We start from the raw sequence: 15,413 nt of genomic DNA, 5'->3' as shown, positions 1-15,413 counted from the left end.
CCCAGGAAGACGAAATACCGGACAGTGACTCAGAGTGGATGGGTGGAGACGTACCCCCACCCCAAAGTGCCATGGACTCAGAGTGGGATGAAGAGCACGACACAACGCCACTGCTGTCACCAACACCCTCCACCATCGCAGAAACACTCACCTCGGTTGGGCACTTTAGTGATGAGGCGTCTGGTACACTCACTGGTGCGCACAACACAGCCGTCCCCGGTACAGGAGGTGGAGGTAGGAGCAGCAGAGGGGCCGGGCAGTTGGAGGGCAGCCCAGCCCAAGCGAACATCTGCCGCCCAGATGGATCCCGGGTTCCTGGAGTTACCACACCCACCCATAGATCCGATGTAACCACCGACCCGGAGACGAGCGAAGAGGGTGACGGGTGGCTTGCGGTGGCTGCAGTCGCAGGTGGAGGAGTCCACCCGCGTCCAGGAGCTGGGAGTGGTGCCGGTCATGCGTGCCACCCAGGCTGACACCGCACGGGTGGCGTCCGCGGTGGAGGCAATGGGTGCGACGGTGTCAGACATGGGGAACGGTTTGCGAGGCCTGGGGCTTTCCGTGCAGGCGGCGTCTGTGGCCCAGGACATGGCTGCCCTCTCACAGGAGGCCATGAGCCAGTGCCAGCGCCAGATGGCCGAGGCGCTCAATGCCATAGCCCAGTCTCTGCAGGCCATGGCCCAGTCTCAGCAGGCCATGGCCCAGTCTCTGCAGGCCATCGCTGAGGGCATCGGCGCCATTGGCCATGGGCGAGCCGGCGTCACACAGTCACAGACAGGGTTTGCCAATCCCCTGGGCTCCATGGCTGCAAACCTGCAGACCCCTGTCAATACCAGCACGGGCCTCCAGGACTGGCAGCGCCAGATGTCGGGGGGGCGTCGGATGGCCAGTCCGTTCACATCCCCCACCCATGTAGAGGCCTGGGGGCCATCGGGCACCTCGAGGGAGGAGGAGGTGCTGTGGTCCGTCCCGGGTCCCCCTGTAGGGGTGGTCCCGGAACACCGCGACACCTCGGACTCCCCCCCTTCCGTCCCAGGTGCATCGGGTGGGCAACGGGCAGGACAGGCTGGCAGCTCGCCATCCCAGTCGCCCGGGCCGCAGCCTGGCCCATCTAGGCCAGGACGCCCCAGGAAAACGGCCGCCAAAGGGATCTCGTGTCAGAGGGCAGGAATCACAGGAGTCCACCTCCAGTTCTGAAGTACCGTCTGGGGAACCACGTAGACGTAGTCAAAGGGCCCGTAAGGCCAAACAATTAGACACTGAGTAAGTTGGCATGGGTGCAGGGCACAGATGAGTTTTAGGGGCTAGGGCACGTGCATGAACTCCTTTGGTTATTAAAGTCAATGTTACACCTACAGAAGCTGCCTTTGTGCTCTGTCCAAAGCGTGCGGGGGTGTCATGTACATTGAGCGCAAGTGTTTGTGTGTGAGGGGTGGTCTTACCTCAGCCCCAGGTGAGTCTGCCCCTTCCCCATGGGCCGCCATCAACATCCCCCCCGGGCAGAGGACGGGACCGTGCGCTGCAGTGTCACAGCTGCATGCAGGGATGGTCCGGGTGGATGGTGGTACTGTGGCCATGGGTCAGACATAGTCCAACGATGTGGAGCCAGGAGCTCACCGCAGGGTGGGTTGTCATCATCCTCCATGGCCTGCAATAGACACGCGTCCACCCGCAACTGTGTGAGCCCGGCCATTGTGCCGCAGGTGGATCGGCAATGGGGGGGGTGGTGTGCATGCGGGTGGGGTGGGTGGGGTTGGGGAGGGGGGTGAGGGTGCTGGGTGGGTGGATGGGTGGGGGGTGTGGGTGGTCGGCTGTTGCCATGGTGTGCGGTCTGTGGCCATACTACCCGATTCCCACGCCCATCTAGACAGTGAAGCGGGCGGCTATCAGCCTGTCCTGTGCCCGCTGGGCCAGCCGGTAACGGTGGACAGCCACCCGCCTGTGTCTAGCCCATCTGCCCTGACCATTGCCCCCATCCCCCTCATCTGGGGAGGACTGCGCCTCTTCCTGCTGCTCCTCCACTCCGCCCCTCCTCTGCCTGCGGCACATCACTCCTCTGCTGGGCTATGTTGTGCAGGACGCAGGACACCACAATGATGCGGCCGACCCTATCTGACCGATACTGGAGGGCGGCCCCAGAGAGGTCCAGGCACCTGAAACGCATCTTCAGCACACCCAAAGCACCTCTCTATCACTCCCCTTGTCGCTACATGGGCATCATTGTAGCGGTTCTCCGCCTCATTGCGTGGCCTCCGTATAGGCGTCATCAGCCACGATCACAATGGGTAGCCCCTGTCGCCCAGCAACCAGCCCCTCAGCCGGGATGGCGTCCCTCGTACATGCCGGTGATGGATGACCACGACAACACGTATGAGTCGTGTACACTGCCTGGGTAACGGGCGCAGACGTGCAGGATCATCATGCGATGGTCGCAGACCACCTGTATGTTCATCGAATAGGTCCCCTTCCTATTGGTGAACACGGCCCTGTTATCTGCAGGTGGCTGCACGGCAACATGCATCCCATCAATCGCGCCCTGGACCATGGGGAACCCGGCCATGGCAGAGAAGCCCACGGCCCGGGCACCTTGGCTGGCCCGGTCCACGGGGAAGCGGATGTAGCGGTGCGCCATACATACAGGGCGTCTGTCACTGCCCGGATGCAACGGTGCACCGATGTCTGCGATATGCCGGACAGGTCCCCACTCGGTTCCTGGAATGACCCCGTTGCATAAAAGTTCAGGGCCACCGTAACCTTGACGGACACGGGGAGAGGGTGTCCCCCGCCAGTGTCACGCGGTGACAGGTATGCCAGCAGGTGGCAGATGTGTGCCACGGTTTCCCGCCTCATCCGGAGTCTCCTCCTGCATTCCCGGTCCGTGAGGTCCTGGTATGACTGCCGGGGCCGGTACACACGGGGCGCCCTCGGGTGCCTCCGTTGCCGTGGGGCCGCGACGTCCTCCTCCCCCTCCTTGTCCTGTCGGTCAAGGTGTCCCTCCAGCCTGGGCGGCTGCCGCCTGCCCCTCTGCGGCAGCCTGCGCCGCCTCTCTGGCACGCTCCTCCTCCTCCTCATCCAGGGCAACATAGACATTAGCGGCTGCCGCCACGGCGGCCAACATCGCTGGATGATCGGAAAACATGACGGCCTGGTTGGGGGGGGGGGGGGGGGGTGGGGGGGGGGGGGGGGGGGACGACGACGACATTTCATCATTGCCCATATCCCCTCCTCCCCCCAGCCAGGTGGCATGGACCGCATGGTCCAACTGTTGGAGACTGGCACCTGGCCAGGTGGACCAACTCATTTGCCCTCGCAACCCCCCTCCCCGGCATGGACCCCCCCATCCTCCCTCCCCGGAACGGACCCCCCATCCTCCCTCCCCGGCACGGACCCCCCCCCATCCTCCTCCCCGGCACGGACCCCCGCATCCTCCCTCCCCGGCACGGACCCCCCCATCCTCCTCCCCGGCACGGACTCCCCCCCCATCCTCCTCCCCAGCACGGACCCCCCATCGTCCCTCCCCGGCACGGACCCGCCCATCCTCCTCCCTGGCACGGACCCCCCCATCCTCCTCTCCTGCACGGACCCCCCCCCATCCTCCTCCCCGGCACAGACCACCCCCCCCATCCTCCTCCCCGGCACGGACCCCCCCATCCTCCTCCCCGGCACGGACCCCCCCCCATTCTCCTCCGCGGCACGGACCCCCCCCATCCTCCTCCGCGGCACGGACCCCCCCATCCTCCTCCCCTGCATGGACCCCCCCATCCTCCTCCGCGGCACGGACCCCCCCATCCCCCCTCCCCGGCACTCATCCTCCCGTCCCCGGCACTCAACCCCCCTCCCGGCACTCCCCCGGAGCCCAGCCCACGCTAACGCCCCCCCCCCCCCTCCGCCGCGCACACACACACAAAACCCGAGACACACCTCTCCCCCCACACATTCAGACTGCGGGCCATGCCATCGCCTGTCCAGCGGCCAACCCCCCAGGCCGTCACCCACCTCCACGCTGGTCGGCGTAAACCTGGAGCACAGGTTGACGCCGATTGAAAGGAGGTTTGATTTACGTCGACGTGACCCGGTCATCACGCCGACGGGACTTCGGCCCATCCGGACGGGAGAATATCGGCAGGCCCAAAATCGATTGCCTTGTGCCCACCCGTGCCATTCTCCGAGGTCTGCGGCGCCATTGACGCCCCGCCGACTTTTCTCCCTTTGGAGACTTCGGCGGGCGCGGAATTCACGGCCATTCTCCGACCCCCCATGACGCCCCAAGTTTTGAACGGGAGGATCCTTACACAGTGCATCTTGCATATGATGTACACTATTGCCACAGTGTGTCTGTGGTGGAAGGAGTGGTACATTTCTTACCAGCTCCCATTATTTCTTGATTTATTCTCTGTCTTACAAAGTAACTACTGATAGGGGTCTATGCCAGTGGCGGGCAACCGGCAGCCTGGGGGCCACATGTGGCCCAAACATGTCATGGTTAGTGAACAAGCCTGATTTCGATCTTGCAGCCCAATGAGATGGAGGAGGACCACCCATGTGGCTCACTCACTGGCCAGGTTACCCATCACTGGTCTTTGGAACAAACCTTGCAGTGATTTATCTTCCTTGTTATTTCTTATCTCCCACCAAAACTGATTCCACATCTTGATCTTCAAGCGAAGATCATTTCATTGCTGTATTAATCTCATCTTTTATTAACAGAGCAATCCCAACTCTCTTTCTATCCTCTCAAATGTCAAGCACCTTGTTACAAATATTGTGAGCATTCAGATAAAGAGCCTTTCATTTCATCTTGACACCATTTTTCCCTTCTCTGACCCCATTGCTTGATGCACTCTTATGTTTGTATGCTCAGTCACTTTCTGTCACACTCTGGTATCATTGCCCACACCCATACCCTGCACTATAGCCTTGTCCTTTCTCTTTAATTTTACTCGCCTGAACTTTCTCCACAATATTTAGTTTAAGGCTTTCTCTCCAGCCCCAGTTATTCAATTCACTCGTACGCTGGTCCCTCAGTAGTTCAAGTGAAGCCCATCCCAAAGTTGAGCTCCCTCTTTCCACAGGACTGCTGCCAGTATCTGATTAATTTCTCCCACACAAGTCTTTGATCCACACATTAAACTCCCTGACCTTATTTACCCTATGCCAATTTGCTCGTGGCTCAGGTAGTCATCCAGAAATTATTACCTTTGTGGCTCTGCTTTTTAATTTAGCTCCTAACTGCTCATACTCTCTTAGAATAACCACTTTCTTAGTCCCACTTTTGTCATTGGTCACCATGTGGACCACAACAACTGGATCCTTCTCCACCCACTCCAAGTTCATCTCCAGCTGTGAGGAGAAGTCCTGACTAGATAATAAACTCAATGTGACTAAGGGGAAGAGTAGACAGGGAAGAGATGATGAACGCAAAGGGACAGGTGGTCTGAGGTGCATTTGTTTCAATGCGAGAAGTGTAGCAGGTAAGGCAGATGAACTTAGGGCTTGGATTAGTACCTGGGAATATGATGTTATTGGTATTACTGAGACTTGGTTAAGGGAAGGGCAAGACTGGCAACTAAATATCCCAGCGTATAGATGCTTCAGGAGGGATAGAGAGGGAGGTAAAAGGAGTAGAGGAGTTGGATTACTGGTCAGAGATGATATCACAGCTGTGATTAAGGAGGGCACAATGGAGGATTCGAGCACTGAGGCAATATGGGTAGAGCTAAGAAATAGGAAGGGTGCAGTAATTGTTGGGACTTTACTACAGGCCTCCCAAAAGCGAGCGTGAAGTAGAGGTACAAATATGTAGATTATCGAAAAATGTAGGAGCAATAGGGTGGTCATGATGGGAGATTTTAACTTCCCCAACATTGAATGGGACTCATGTAGTGTTGGAGGCGTAGATGGAGCAGAATTTGTAAGGAGCATCCAAGAGAGTTTTTTAAAGCAGTATGTAAATAGTCCAACTCGGGAAGGGGCCATTCTGGACCTGGTATTGGGGAATGATCCCAGCCAGGTCGTTGAAGTTTCAGTCGGTGATTACTTTGGGAATAGCGATCACAATTCCGTAAGTTTTAGAATACTCATGGACAAAGACGAGAGTGGTCCCAAAAGAAGAGTGCTAAATTGGGGAAAGGCCAAGTATAACAAAATTCGGCAGGAGCGAGGGAATGTGGATTGGGAGCAGCTGTTTAAGGGTAAATCCACATTTGAAATGTGGGAGTCTTTTAAGGAAAGGTTGATTAGAGTGCAGGACAGACATGTCCCTGTGAAAATGAGGGATAGAAATGGCAAAATTAGGGAACCATGGATGACGGGTGGAATTGTGAGACCAGCTAAGATGAAAAAGGAAGCATACATAAGGTCTAGGCGACTTAAAACTGATGAAGTTTTGGAGGAATATCGGGAAAGTAGGACAAATCTCAAAAGCGCAATAAAGAGGGCTAAAAGGGGTCATGAAATATCTTTGGCTAACAGGGTTAAGGAAAATCCCAAAGCCTTTTATTCGTAAAAAAGGAGAAAGATGATAACTAGAGAAAGGATTGGTCCACTTAAAAATAAAAGAGGGAATTTATGCGTGGAATCAGAGGAAATGGGTGAGATTCTTAATGAGAACTTTGCATCAGTATTCACCAAGGAGAGGAACATGACGGATGTTGAGGCTAGGGATGGATGTTTAAATACTCTAGGTCAAGTCGGCATAAGGAAGGGGGAAGTTTTGGGTATTCTAAAAGGCATTAAGGTGGACAAGTCCCCAGGCCCGGATGGGATCTATCCCAGGTTACTGAGGAAAGTGAGGGACGAAATAGCTGGGGCCTTAACAGATATCTTTGAGCACGGGTGAGGTCCCGGAGGACTGGACAATTGCTAATGTTGTCCCTTTGTTTAAGAAGGGCAGCAGGGATAATCCAGGGAATTATAGACCTGTGAGCTTGACGTCAGTGGTAGGCAAACTGTTGGAGAAGATACTGAGGGATAGGATCTATTTACATTTGGAAGAAAATAGACTTATCAGGGATAGGCAGCATGGTTTTGTGCGGGAAGGTCGTGTCTTACAAACCTAATAGAACTCTTTGAGGAAGTGACAAAGTTAATTGATGAGGGAAGGGCTGTAGATGTCATACACATGGACTTCAGTAAGGCGTTTGATAAAGTTTCCCATGGTAGGTTGATGGAAAAAGTGAAGTCGTATGGGGTTCAGGCTAGATGGATAAAGACCTGGCTGGGCAACAGGAGTCAGAGGGTAATGGTGGGAGGGAGTGTCTCAAAATGGAGAAAGGTGACTAGTGGTGTTCCACAGAGATCCGTGCTCGGACCACTGTTGTTTGTGATATACATAAATGATCTGGACGAAGGTATAGGTGGTCTGATTAGCAAGTTTGCAGATGATACTAAGATTGGTGGAGTTGCAGATAGCGAGGAGGACTGTCAGAGAATACAGCAAAATATAGATAGATTGGAGAGTTGGGCAGAGAAATGGCAGATGGAGTTCAATCCAGGCAAATGCGAGGTGATACATTTTGGAAGATCTACTTCAAGAGCGGACTATACGGTCAATGGAAGAGTCCTGGGGAAAATTGATGTACAGAGAGATCTGGGAGTTCAGGTCCATTGTACCCTGAAGGTGGCAACGCAGGTCGATAGAGTGGTCAAGAAGGCATACAGCATGCTTGCCTTCATCGGACGGGGTATTGAGTACAAGAGTCGGCAGGTCATGTTACAGTTGTATAGGACTTTGGTTAGGCCACATTTGGAACACTGCTTGCAGTTCTGGTCGCCACATTACCAGAAGGATGTGGATGCTTTAGAGAGGGTGCAGAGGAGGTTCACCAGGATGTTGACTGGTATGGAGGGTGCTAGCTATGAAGAAAGGTTGAGTAGATTAGGATTGTTTTTGTTGGAAAGATGGAGGTTGAGGGGGGGCCTGATTGAGGTCTACAAAATTATGAGAGGTATGGACAGGGTGGATAGCAACAAGCTTTTTCGAAGAGTGGGGATGTCAATTACAAGGGATTACGATTTCAAGGTGAGAGGGGGAAAGTTTAAGGGAGATGTGCGTGGAAAGTTTTTTATGCAGAGGGTGGTGGGTGCCTGGAACGCTTTGCCAGCGGAGGTGGTAGAGGCGGGCACGATAGCATCATTTAAGATGCATCTAGACAGATATATGAACAGGCGGGGAACAGAGGGAAGTAGATCCTTGGAAAATAGAAGACAGGTTTTGATAAAGGATCTGGATCGGCACAGGCTGGGAGGGCCGAAGGGCCTGTTCCTTTGCAGTAATTTTCTTTGTTCTTTGTTTTAACCTTGGCACCAGGCAGGTAACAGCTTTTGGGACTCATGTTCTCAGATGTACAGTGTAGTACCTATCCCCTAACTATATTGTCCCATACCACAATTACATTCCTTTTTAGTTCCCCAACTTGAATGCCCCCCTGCCCACATTGTGTGGTTAGCTTGCGAGATAGGGCAATTAGTTGCTGCTGTAGATGCAGACCTCAATCAATGGACAGCTGCCGTTCAGAGGATATGGCAATGCATACACTCAGCTTATTATGTTCAGCATGTGGATTAGTAGCAGTTTCCACTAACTGCTGTTGTCCAAGAAGGGTTCAAACTCTCACTTGTCGGGGTGAGCCTTTGTCCTTGGTAAGCAAGGAGTAACTTTTCCCCTTGTGCAAAAGGTAGATGGCAATCCAACATTAGGGCCAGGAAGGGAAGTTGTGTGGTCAGCAGTTTAGTGCAAATAGGGTCAAGAGAGCAGGAAGGGGGTCTCATGGATAAGATGAGCATGGAAACTGCATGAAGGAAATAGGAGAGAAACTAGAGAAATAAACAAGTCCAGGGCTAGCACAGGGAGAACCATTAGTGAAGATTTGTTTGGTGAGCAAGGGGGAGGGATGGGGAGAGGCAACTGAACAGATGGTCTCAATCACTGAAATCCATGAGCGCTTTGTGGTATGAGAGCTAAGCAGACATTTTTAAAAAAAAATATTATTTTTTATTATTACACAAAACATTTTATTTCAGAATCTAGTCTCAGGATGATATAAAATTCATTAGTAGAGTAGATATGTTAATTAGTCCTCAAAAATGAATAAAATACAGTACAACAGAACAATCACATTTATATTAACCCAATTTGGGTTTTTACATTTCAAACATTACATTGCCGATCATAATGATATATATTGTGAAATACATCATTACGAGTTATACGGAAACCTTCTTATATCAAACTTTCAGTTAAAATTACAATTCTCATTTATCTTAGAGTCCAGCTGAAACACAGAAAGTGATTTTCTTCTGCACTTGAGACAACAATTGACGAGGTAACCATGGAAGCTGATTTTGTAAAATTGTGGAATTTTTGGCAATGCAATCTAAGCACACCCTGAAAAGTGGATAGGGCTGTGTTTGAAAGATTAGCACATCATTACAGTGGCCAGAATCATAGGAAAGTAAGTCATCCTTGCTCCCATCAAACACTATCACTTCATATTCCTTTCCCAGACAGGCTGTATGCCACAACCTTGGTCTATTCTTAGGACAGTGTTCCAATTGCCTCCATTCAGCAGCTCCAACACTGTATATCCATGCATCACTAAGAGGTTGACTTTCTGCACTTAGACCTCCAAAAAGGAAAATCTGATCATCTGTCACAGGAGTCAGAGTGTGCCATGAGCGACCCTGTGGGCGCACTCCTTTAACAGTAATTTCTCCTGACCAAGTCCACGTGTCTAAGTTCAAACAGTGTAAATTGTTAATTCTGGTTTCCAGTATCCTTCCTCCAAATAGAAAACCAGTGTGGCACATGCATGTGCTGCTCGAGGACGAGGAGGCATTCCTTTAGTTGCTGGCTGGTACCAGATATTCATACTGGGGTCAAACACATGAATGTCATAATTCCATCCCCAAAACATCTCTTCTTCCCAGGATGCTTCATTGACATCAAATTAATCATTTAATTCATTGATTTTCTTGCATCCATAGCCACCAAAAAAAATCAACTTGTCTTTATATACCCAGCATGAAAGTTTGTCTCTTGGAGTAGGAGGATTTCCTTGATAATTATTGAGTTTCTTCCAAGTAAATTATCATGGATTATCATAGAATTTACAGTGCAGAAGGAGGCCATTCGGCCCATCGAGTCTGCACCGGCTCTTGGAAAGAGCACCCTACCCAAGGTCAACGCCTCCACCCTATCCCCATAACCCAGTACCCCCACCCAACACTAAGGGCAATTTTGGACACTAAGGGCAATTTATCATGGCCAATCCACCTAACCTGCACATCTTTCCACCTAACCTGCACATCTTTGGACTGTCGGAGGAAACCGGAGCACCCGGAGGGAACCCACGCACACACGGGGAGGATGTGCAGACTCCGCACAGACAGTGACCCAAGCCGGAATCGAACCTGGGACCCTGGAGCTGTGAAGCAATTGTGCTATCCACAATGCTACCGTGCTAAATATGTCATCCTTTACTTGCAAATTAACACAATACTGTTCATTACTATATCCGAGGTCATCATATCCTTCAAAAATATACATGACACCATTCAGACAAGCTGAACAGCTTCCCGACATAGGACGAGGGAGCTCTCCTTTCATCGGTTTTCTCTGCCATACACCACTTTCTATTTCATAAACCCAGATTTCATCATTCGGGAGATAAACTTCATTATTTTCATATGTCACGTAGCCACCCCACACGTAAAGAAATCCGTCGTTGAAAACTGCGTGGTGGTGGTTTTCTTGTATTTTCCGTGACCAGTATTGGGATTCAGCTATTTTACAGCGAGCCAACCTTCTGGCGTCGTCCTCTCTCTTTTACCCCCTCCCCCTAAGCAGCCATTTTAACATTAAATCTCACTTTTTTGTATGAGGTGACATTATTCTATTGGTATTAATTTCTTGAACTTGCCAATGGAGAAAAAATATCTCGGGATGTGAGCATTGTTGACAAGGACAGCATTTATTGGTCATCCTGTAGTCGAACTGGTGAAGTTACTCTCACACTGCTATTATGGGGTGTTTCAGCAATTTGGCTCATTGATGATAAAGGAATGATGGTGTGTGATTTACGAAGGAAACTTGGAGGTGATTGTGTTCCCAAACACATACTGATCTTGTCTGAGTGGTGGAGGAATTCCCATGGTGTGGGGTGATTGTTTAAGGTGCTGGATGGCCTGCTTTATTCTGGATCTGCTTGAGTTTTGTGTGATGTTGCATCTGTATCCCATCCAGGCAAGTGGAAAATACTCCACCACATTGCTGACTGTGCCTTGTAGGTTATGCTGAAGTTTTGAGGATTCAAGCAGCGATACATTTGTGACAGAATAGCCAGATTCTGATCTGCTTGGATAGCCAGATCATTTCTGTAATTGGCCCAGTTGAGACTTTATTCAATGATAGCCCACGGATTATTAATGGTGGGTGATTTGATAATGGTAATGACACTGAATATCAAAGGTAGATGGAGACGGCCGTGCCTCTCACTATTGTGTCAAAATTGTTATTTGCCACTTATCAGTTCAAGCCTGTATCCTGTCCAGGATTTGTTGCAGGCAAGCCTAACCTGCTTCAGTGTCAAAGGAATAAGGATATGAATTGTAAACTCAAGTCGTTGGTCGACTTGGAGCCAATCAAGCTCAGCAAATATGGGGTCAAGGGTGACTAACACTGCAATCTCAACACAACAATCTCAGAAGTTTGTGAAACTAACTTCAAACCTTTTAATTACATTGTTCTAGTTCTCATTGCCCATTTTAGGTTTGAAAGTAGATTGTTTTTAATGACAGCAGTTTTTGTGTGACATCCTGAGTGCCCACTCTCTCTGCATCCACTGAGGATTTACATGGTTTGTCAGCTGCTGAACTAAGTGGGGGGGGGGGGGGGTAACTCGGCTCTCCTTTCATACTAATTTCTGACAATTTGCAGGGGCTCCCAGAGTGTCAGTATTTGTGAAAGATTCCCAGGATTGGATTACCAATTGCTGGAATCCCCCACACAGATTCGTGGGTTAAGAAGTCACTCCTGTTTTATGTGCTATCATATTTTTTATTCTTTGTGCCAGTAGATGTCACTTTAGAGCGCTGTTTCTTCGGCACCGAAATAAAGGATGGAAAAAAATCTGAGGAATGGATGGAGGGACAGAGAGAACATCGTTAACACCGTGCTCTCGAAAGCTTTCAGTTAATTACTAGTTTTCAAAATAAATACTATCAGTTTCTTGAACTTTAATTGAGTAAGTTGTCATGTGGACGACTTTTTCAGCTTTTACACTCAGTTAAACTAAATTAAAGAGTTCTCCTTTTCCACAGAGCTCCATAAGCAACATTTGCAAACATTCACGCCAATTCTTAATGCTCCATTATCAACTTTAACTTACTTCCAGTGACCAGCCGCACAGTGACCAGTTTCAGTTCTGTTTATTCATTAGCTGCATCCCTGGCTTTACCCCGTTGCATCTGTTCATGTTTTAGAGTAGCTCTTTATATTTTGACTTTCGATTCCATTTTCTGTTTATTGTTTCTGAGGTTTTTTTTTTGCAACCCACTTCCCTGTTTCTAGCCGTGCTGGTGTGAGATGCAAGTTGTCCTCGTAGTTACCCTGGGAGGGGGTGGTGCCGGAGACACGTGTTCAACTCAACCCCAGAACATGTCGTTGCCAGCAGAGGTGAGCGATTGAAGTCAGATGGTCTGGTAGCTCGAGCCATCAGTGTGTGTCCAGAGAGCGAGCGACCACCCGCCCAGCCCAGGGACACCTCCAACAACTTGAGAGCCGCCCAGATTCACACCGCTGCAGCCTCCGGCTTGATCCTGGCTCCATGGTACTGGCGGGATAGAAAAACTGCTTTCATTTCTAAACCCCAATACAGGTGGCTGTGGCATATTGTATAGGTTATAATCAAACCTCCCTTTGTAGGTGGGAGTTGGATTGTTTTTTTTTAAAGCAAACGAATGTTACGAACACTTAAATATTGAAGACCTGGTTGGCAACAAGACGGTGTAATGACTGATGATCCAGTGATGTCCACAATCTCGACCTCAGGCACCGTTTCCTAGACAGCCGGTCGCCCCAACAACCATTTGAGCGGATTATCCATACTCTCTCTCTCTCTCTCTTCGCACTTCTTGTTGGGCTGGGCGGGAGAAGACAGGGCAGAGAATCTGCATGAATTTGGCTGGGAAAGTTTTTCAGGCACAGACGGAGGTGGCTATAGGTGGAGGAGCTGGTGTTCTGAGGATGACCCCTCGTCCTGTCCCTCATCCCTGCCGGTCGCTTTAAGAGCTGATCCTCTTCACACACACCCCTCCCACCTCGTTCCAAGACTCGGGTCTGGACACTGACCAGCACGGAAGGCTCCATGGGCTCCAGACTGAATGTGTGAATATCGCCCATGCTGCAGCCCAACTTCTGATCACCTACCCCAGATAATGTGATCTATTTTAAAGAGCTGAAGATGGGGGCAAATCATTCCCATAAAACGCCTGTTTTTGACGAGAACGAGGACGGTAAGAGCGCTTGGTTCACTCAGCCCAAACTTTGGGTCATTTCGTTTTTCAGTTTTGACTTAATTTGGACTTTGAAAATGTTCTTCCTTCAGTCGGGGCAACGGTTTTGGTGTGCCTTCACACGATTTAAAACACTGACCTAATGTCCCTCTGAAGTAAGGGGGCTTGTTTGGGGGAGTGTCCCCATGTGAGGTGGGCGCATGGAAATATAAATGCGATTAATTAGAGATGGAGAGGCAAGACACTGGAAGGTTGATAATAACTTCAGTTTACCCGTTCCTTTTCAGTCTGTAAACCAAAAATGAGATGAATTTGGATTATTTCTTTTATTAATCAATGTACAGTCAACTATCCATATTTCAGGGTCTGTCTTTACATTCTGTCAAAGGTTTAATTGCAGCTTTGTTCCATTTGAGGTAAACACATTTTGGCAATTTCAGAAATAATTATTTCTGTGTATCTTATGAAGGTGCTACCTACTTGCCAGCGTCCCTGCTCCCCAACCTTCATTTGCCTTCCAATATTCTTGTGGTTGTGAGTGTGGTCAGGCCATTTGACTAAGGAGGGCACCACAGCCAAGACCTAACCTGGCCTTAGTGCAGTAGTAAGGGGAAGTGCAGGAACCTTGGAAAGAGAGGGCAGGTTACAAGCAACTGATTGGTGTGGAAAGTGCAATTGCATTGAACATAAGAAGTAAGAACAGGCCATTCAACCCTTTCGGCATGCTTCACCATTCAATACAATCCTGACTGATCTTCTATCTCAATTTGTAGGAAAAGAAAATATTTCTATTTTAGCAAGGAGGGTACCAAAACCAGGAATTTTGGTAGCCAGGAATTGGGGGAGAAGGTAGCGAGCTGTAAAAGTTGAGCTGGGGGAGGCTTCTGAGAGGAGGTTTGGGTCAGGAAGGGGTCTGGGAGAGCAGGAGATAAACATTTTGAGAACCAGTCCTTCATGAGCTCCTCACATCAGAGGTGTGGAATATGTAGGGAAGGAGGTTTGGAAGAGAAGATCACACCCCTGGACAAGGTGCATAAAATATTTTCAAAGATAACACGAAGGCTGGGAGCTTATGCTCACCAGAAAAATTGAACAGGCTGGGGTTCATTTCTCTGGAGTGTTGAGGGGTGACCCCCAGGAGAGATCGTTAAGATTACAAAAAGGTTTGATGTAGTAGATGAAGAGAAAATGTTGCAACTTGTGGTGGGAAACAAAAATTAGTGTCCAGAAATGTGAGTTATTTACCCAGAGGCTGGTTGGAATACAGAACTTGCTACCACACTGAACAGTTGAGGCTAGTATATAGATGCATTTACTGAGAAGTTAAATAAACACAAGGGAGAAAGGAATATAACTTTATGTTGATGGAGTTAAGATAGAGGGCAGCTAGAGATTTGTGTGAAGCAGAAACACTGGCATAAACATATCTTCAATTCAGTGCACATTAGAGACAATTTTTCATGGCTTTTCCTGATGCAACTTGTGGCTTGCATAGATAAATGTGAATTACTTCATCATATTATGAATGTTTTTCTCTGATATAACCATCTGTTATTGTCTGAAAGTGAGATATTTAAAGCAAAACTGAGTCTGCTATTGCCGCTATCTCCTGTCTTGCTAAACATTTCACAATTCTGGGCAGCAATACAAAACTATGGCTCTTAAAGTGGAAACAAGCTATTTTTAATGCAGTGTATATACTTTTAAAATAGGTAAAGGTGTGTGTATATATATATATATATATTTATAAATAATATATATATATTCTATTTACAATAGTATCTTTGACTGTAATAAAACATTCTAAAGGCACTTCACAGGAGTGTTATCAAACAAAATTTGACACTTAGTCTCATAATGAGATGTTAGAGGTTGCCAAAAGCTTCATCACAGCTAGGTTT

The 15,413-nt window shown here is 49.4% G+C and overlaps 1 protein-coding gene and 1 pseudogene across 2 annotated transcripts in view; one reads left to right on the top strand and one right to left on the bottom strand.

The window, feature by feature from the left end:
* Positions 1 to 9,237: 9,237 nt before the first annotated feature.
* LOC140427375 (kelch domain-containing protein 1 pseudogene) lies at positions 9,238 to 10,825 on the bottom strand (annotated as a pseudogene).
* Positions 10,826 to 12,596: 1,771 nt separating this feature from the next.
* Positions 12,597 to 15,413, top strand: part of LOC140426746 (serine/threonine-protein kinase 32A-like) — a 550,050-nt gene continuing 547,233 nt past the window's right edge. For both annotated transcript variants that reach the window (XM_072511884.1, XM_072511881.1), the window contains exon 1: positions 12,597 to 13,512. Coding sequence is in view for 1 of the 2 variants with exons in the window: in XM_072511881.1 (XP_072367982.1) it covers positions 13,461 to 13,512 (52 nt within the window). In the remaining variant the exon portion in view is untranslated. The remainder of the gene's footprint in view (positions 13,513 to 15,413) is intronic.

Source organism: Scyliorhinus torazame, chromosome 7 (genome assembly GCF_047496885.1).
Source record: "Scyliorhinus torazame isolate Kashiwa2021f chromosome 7, sScyTor2.1, whole genome shotgun sequence".
NCBI classification, from domain to species: domain Eukaryota; kingdom Metazoa; phylum Chordata; class Chondrichthyes; order Carcharhiniformes; family Scyliorhinidae; genus Scyliorhinus; species Scyliorhinus torazame.
This window is presented reverse-complemented; position numbering and strand designations above follow the sequence as displayed.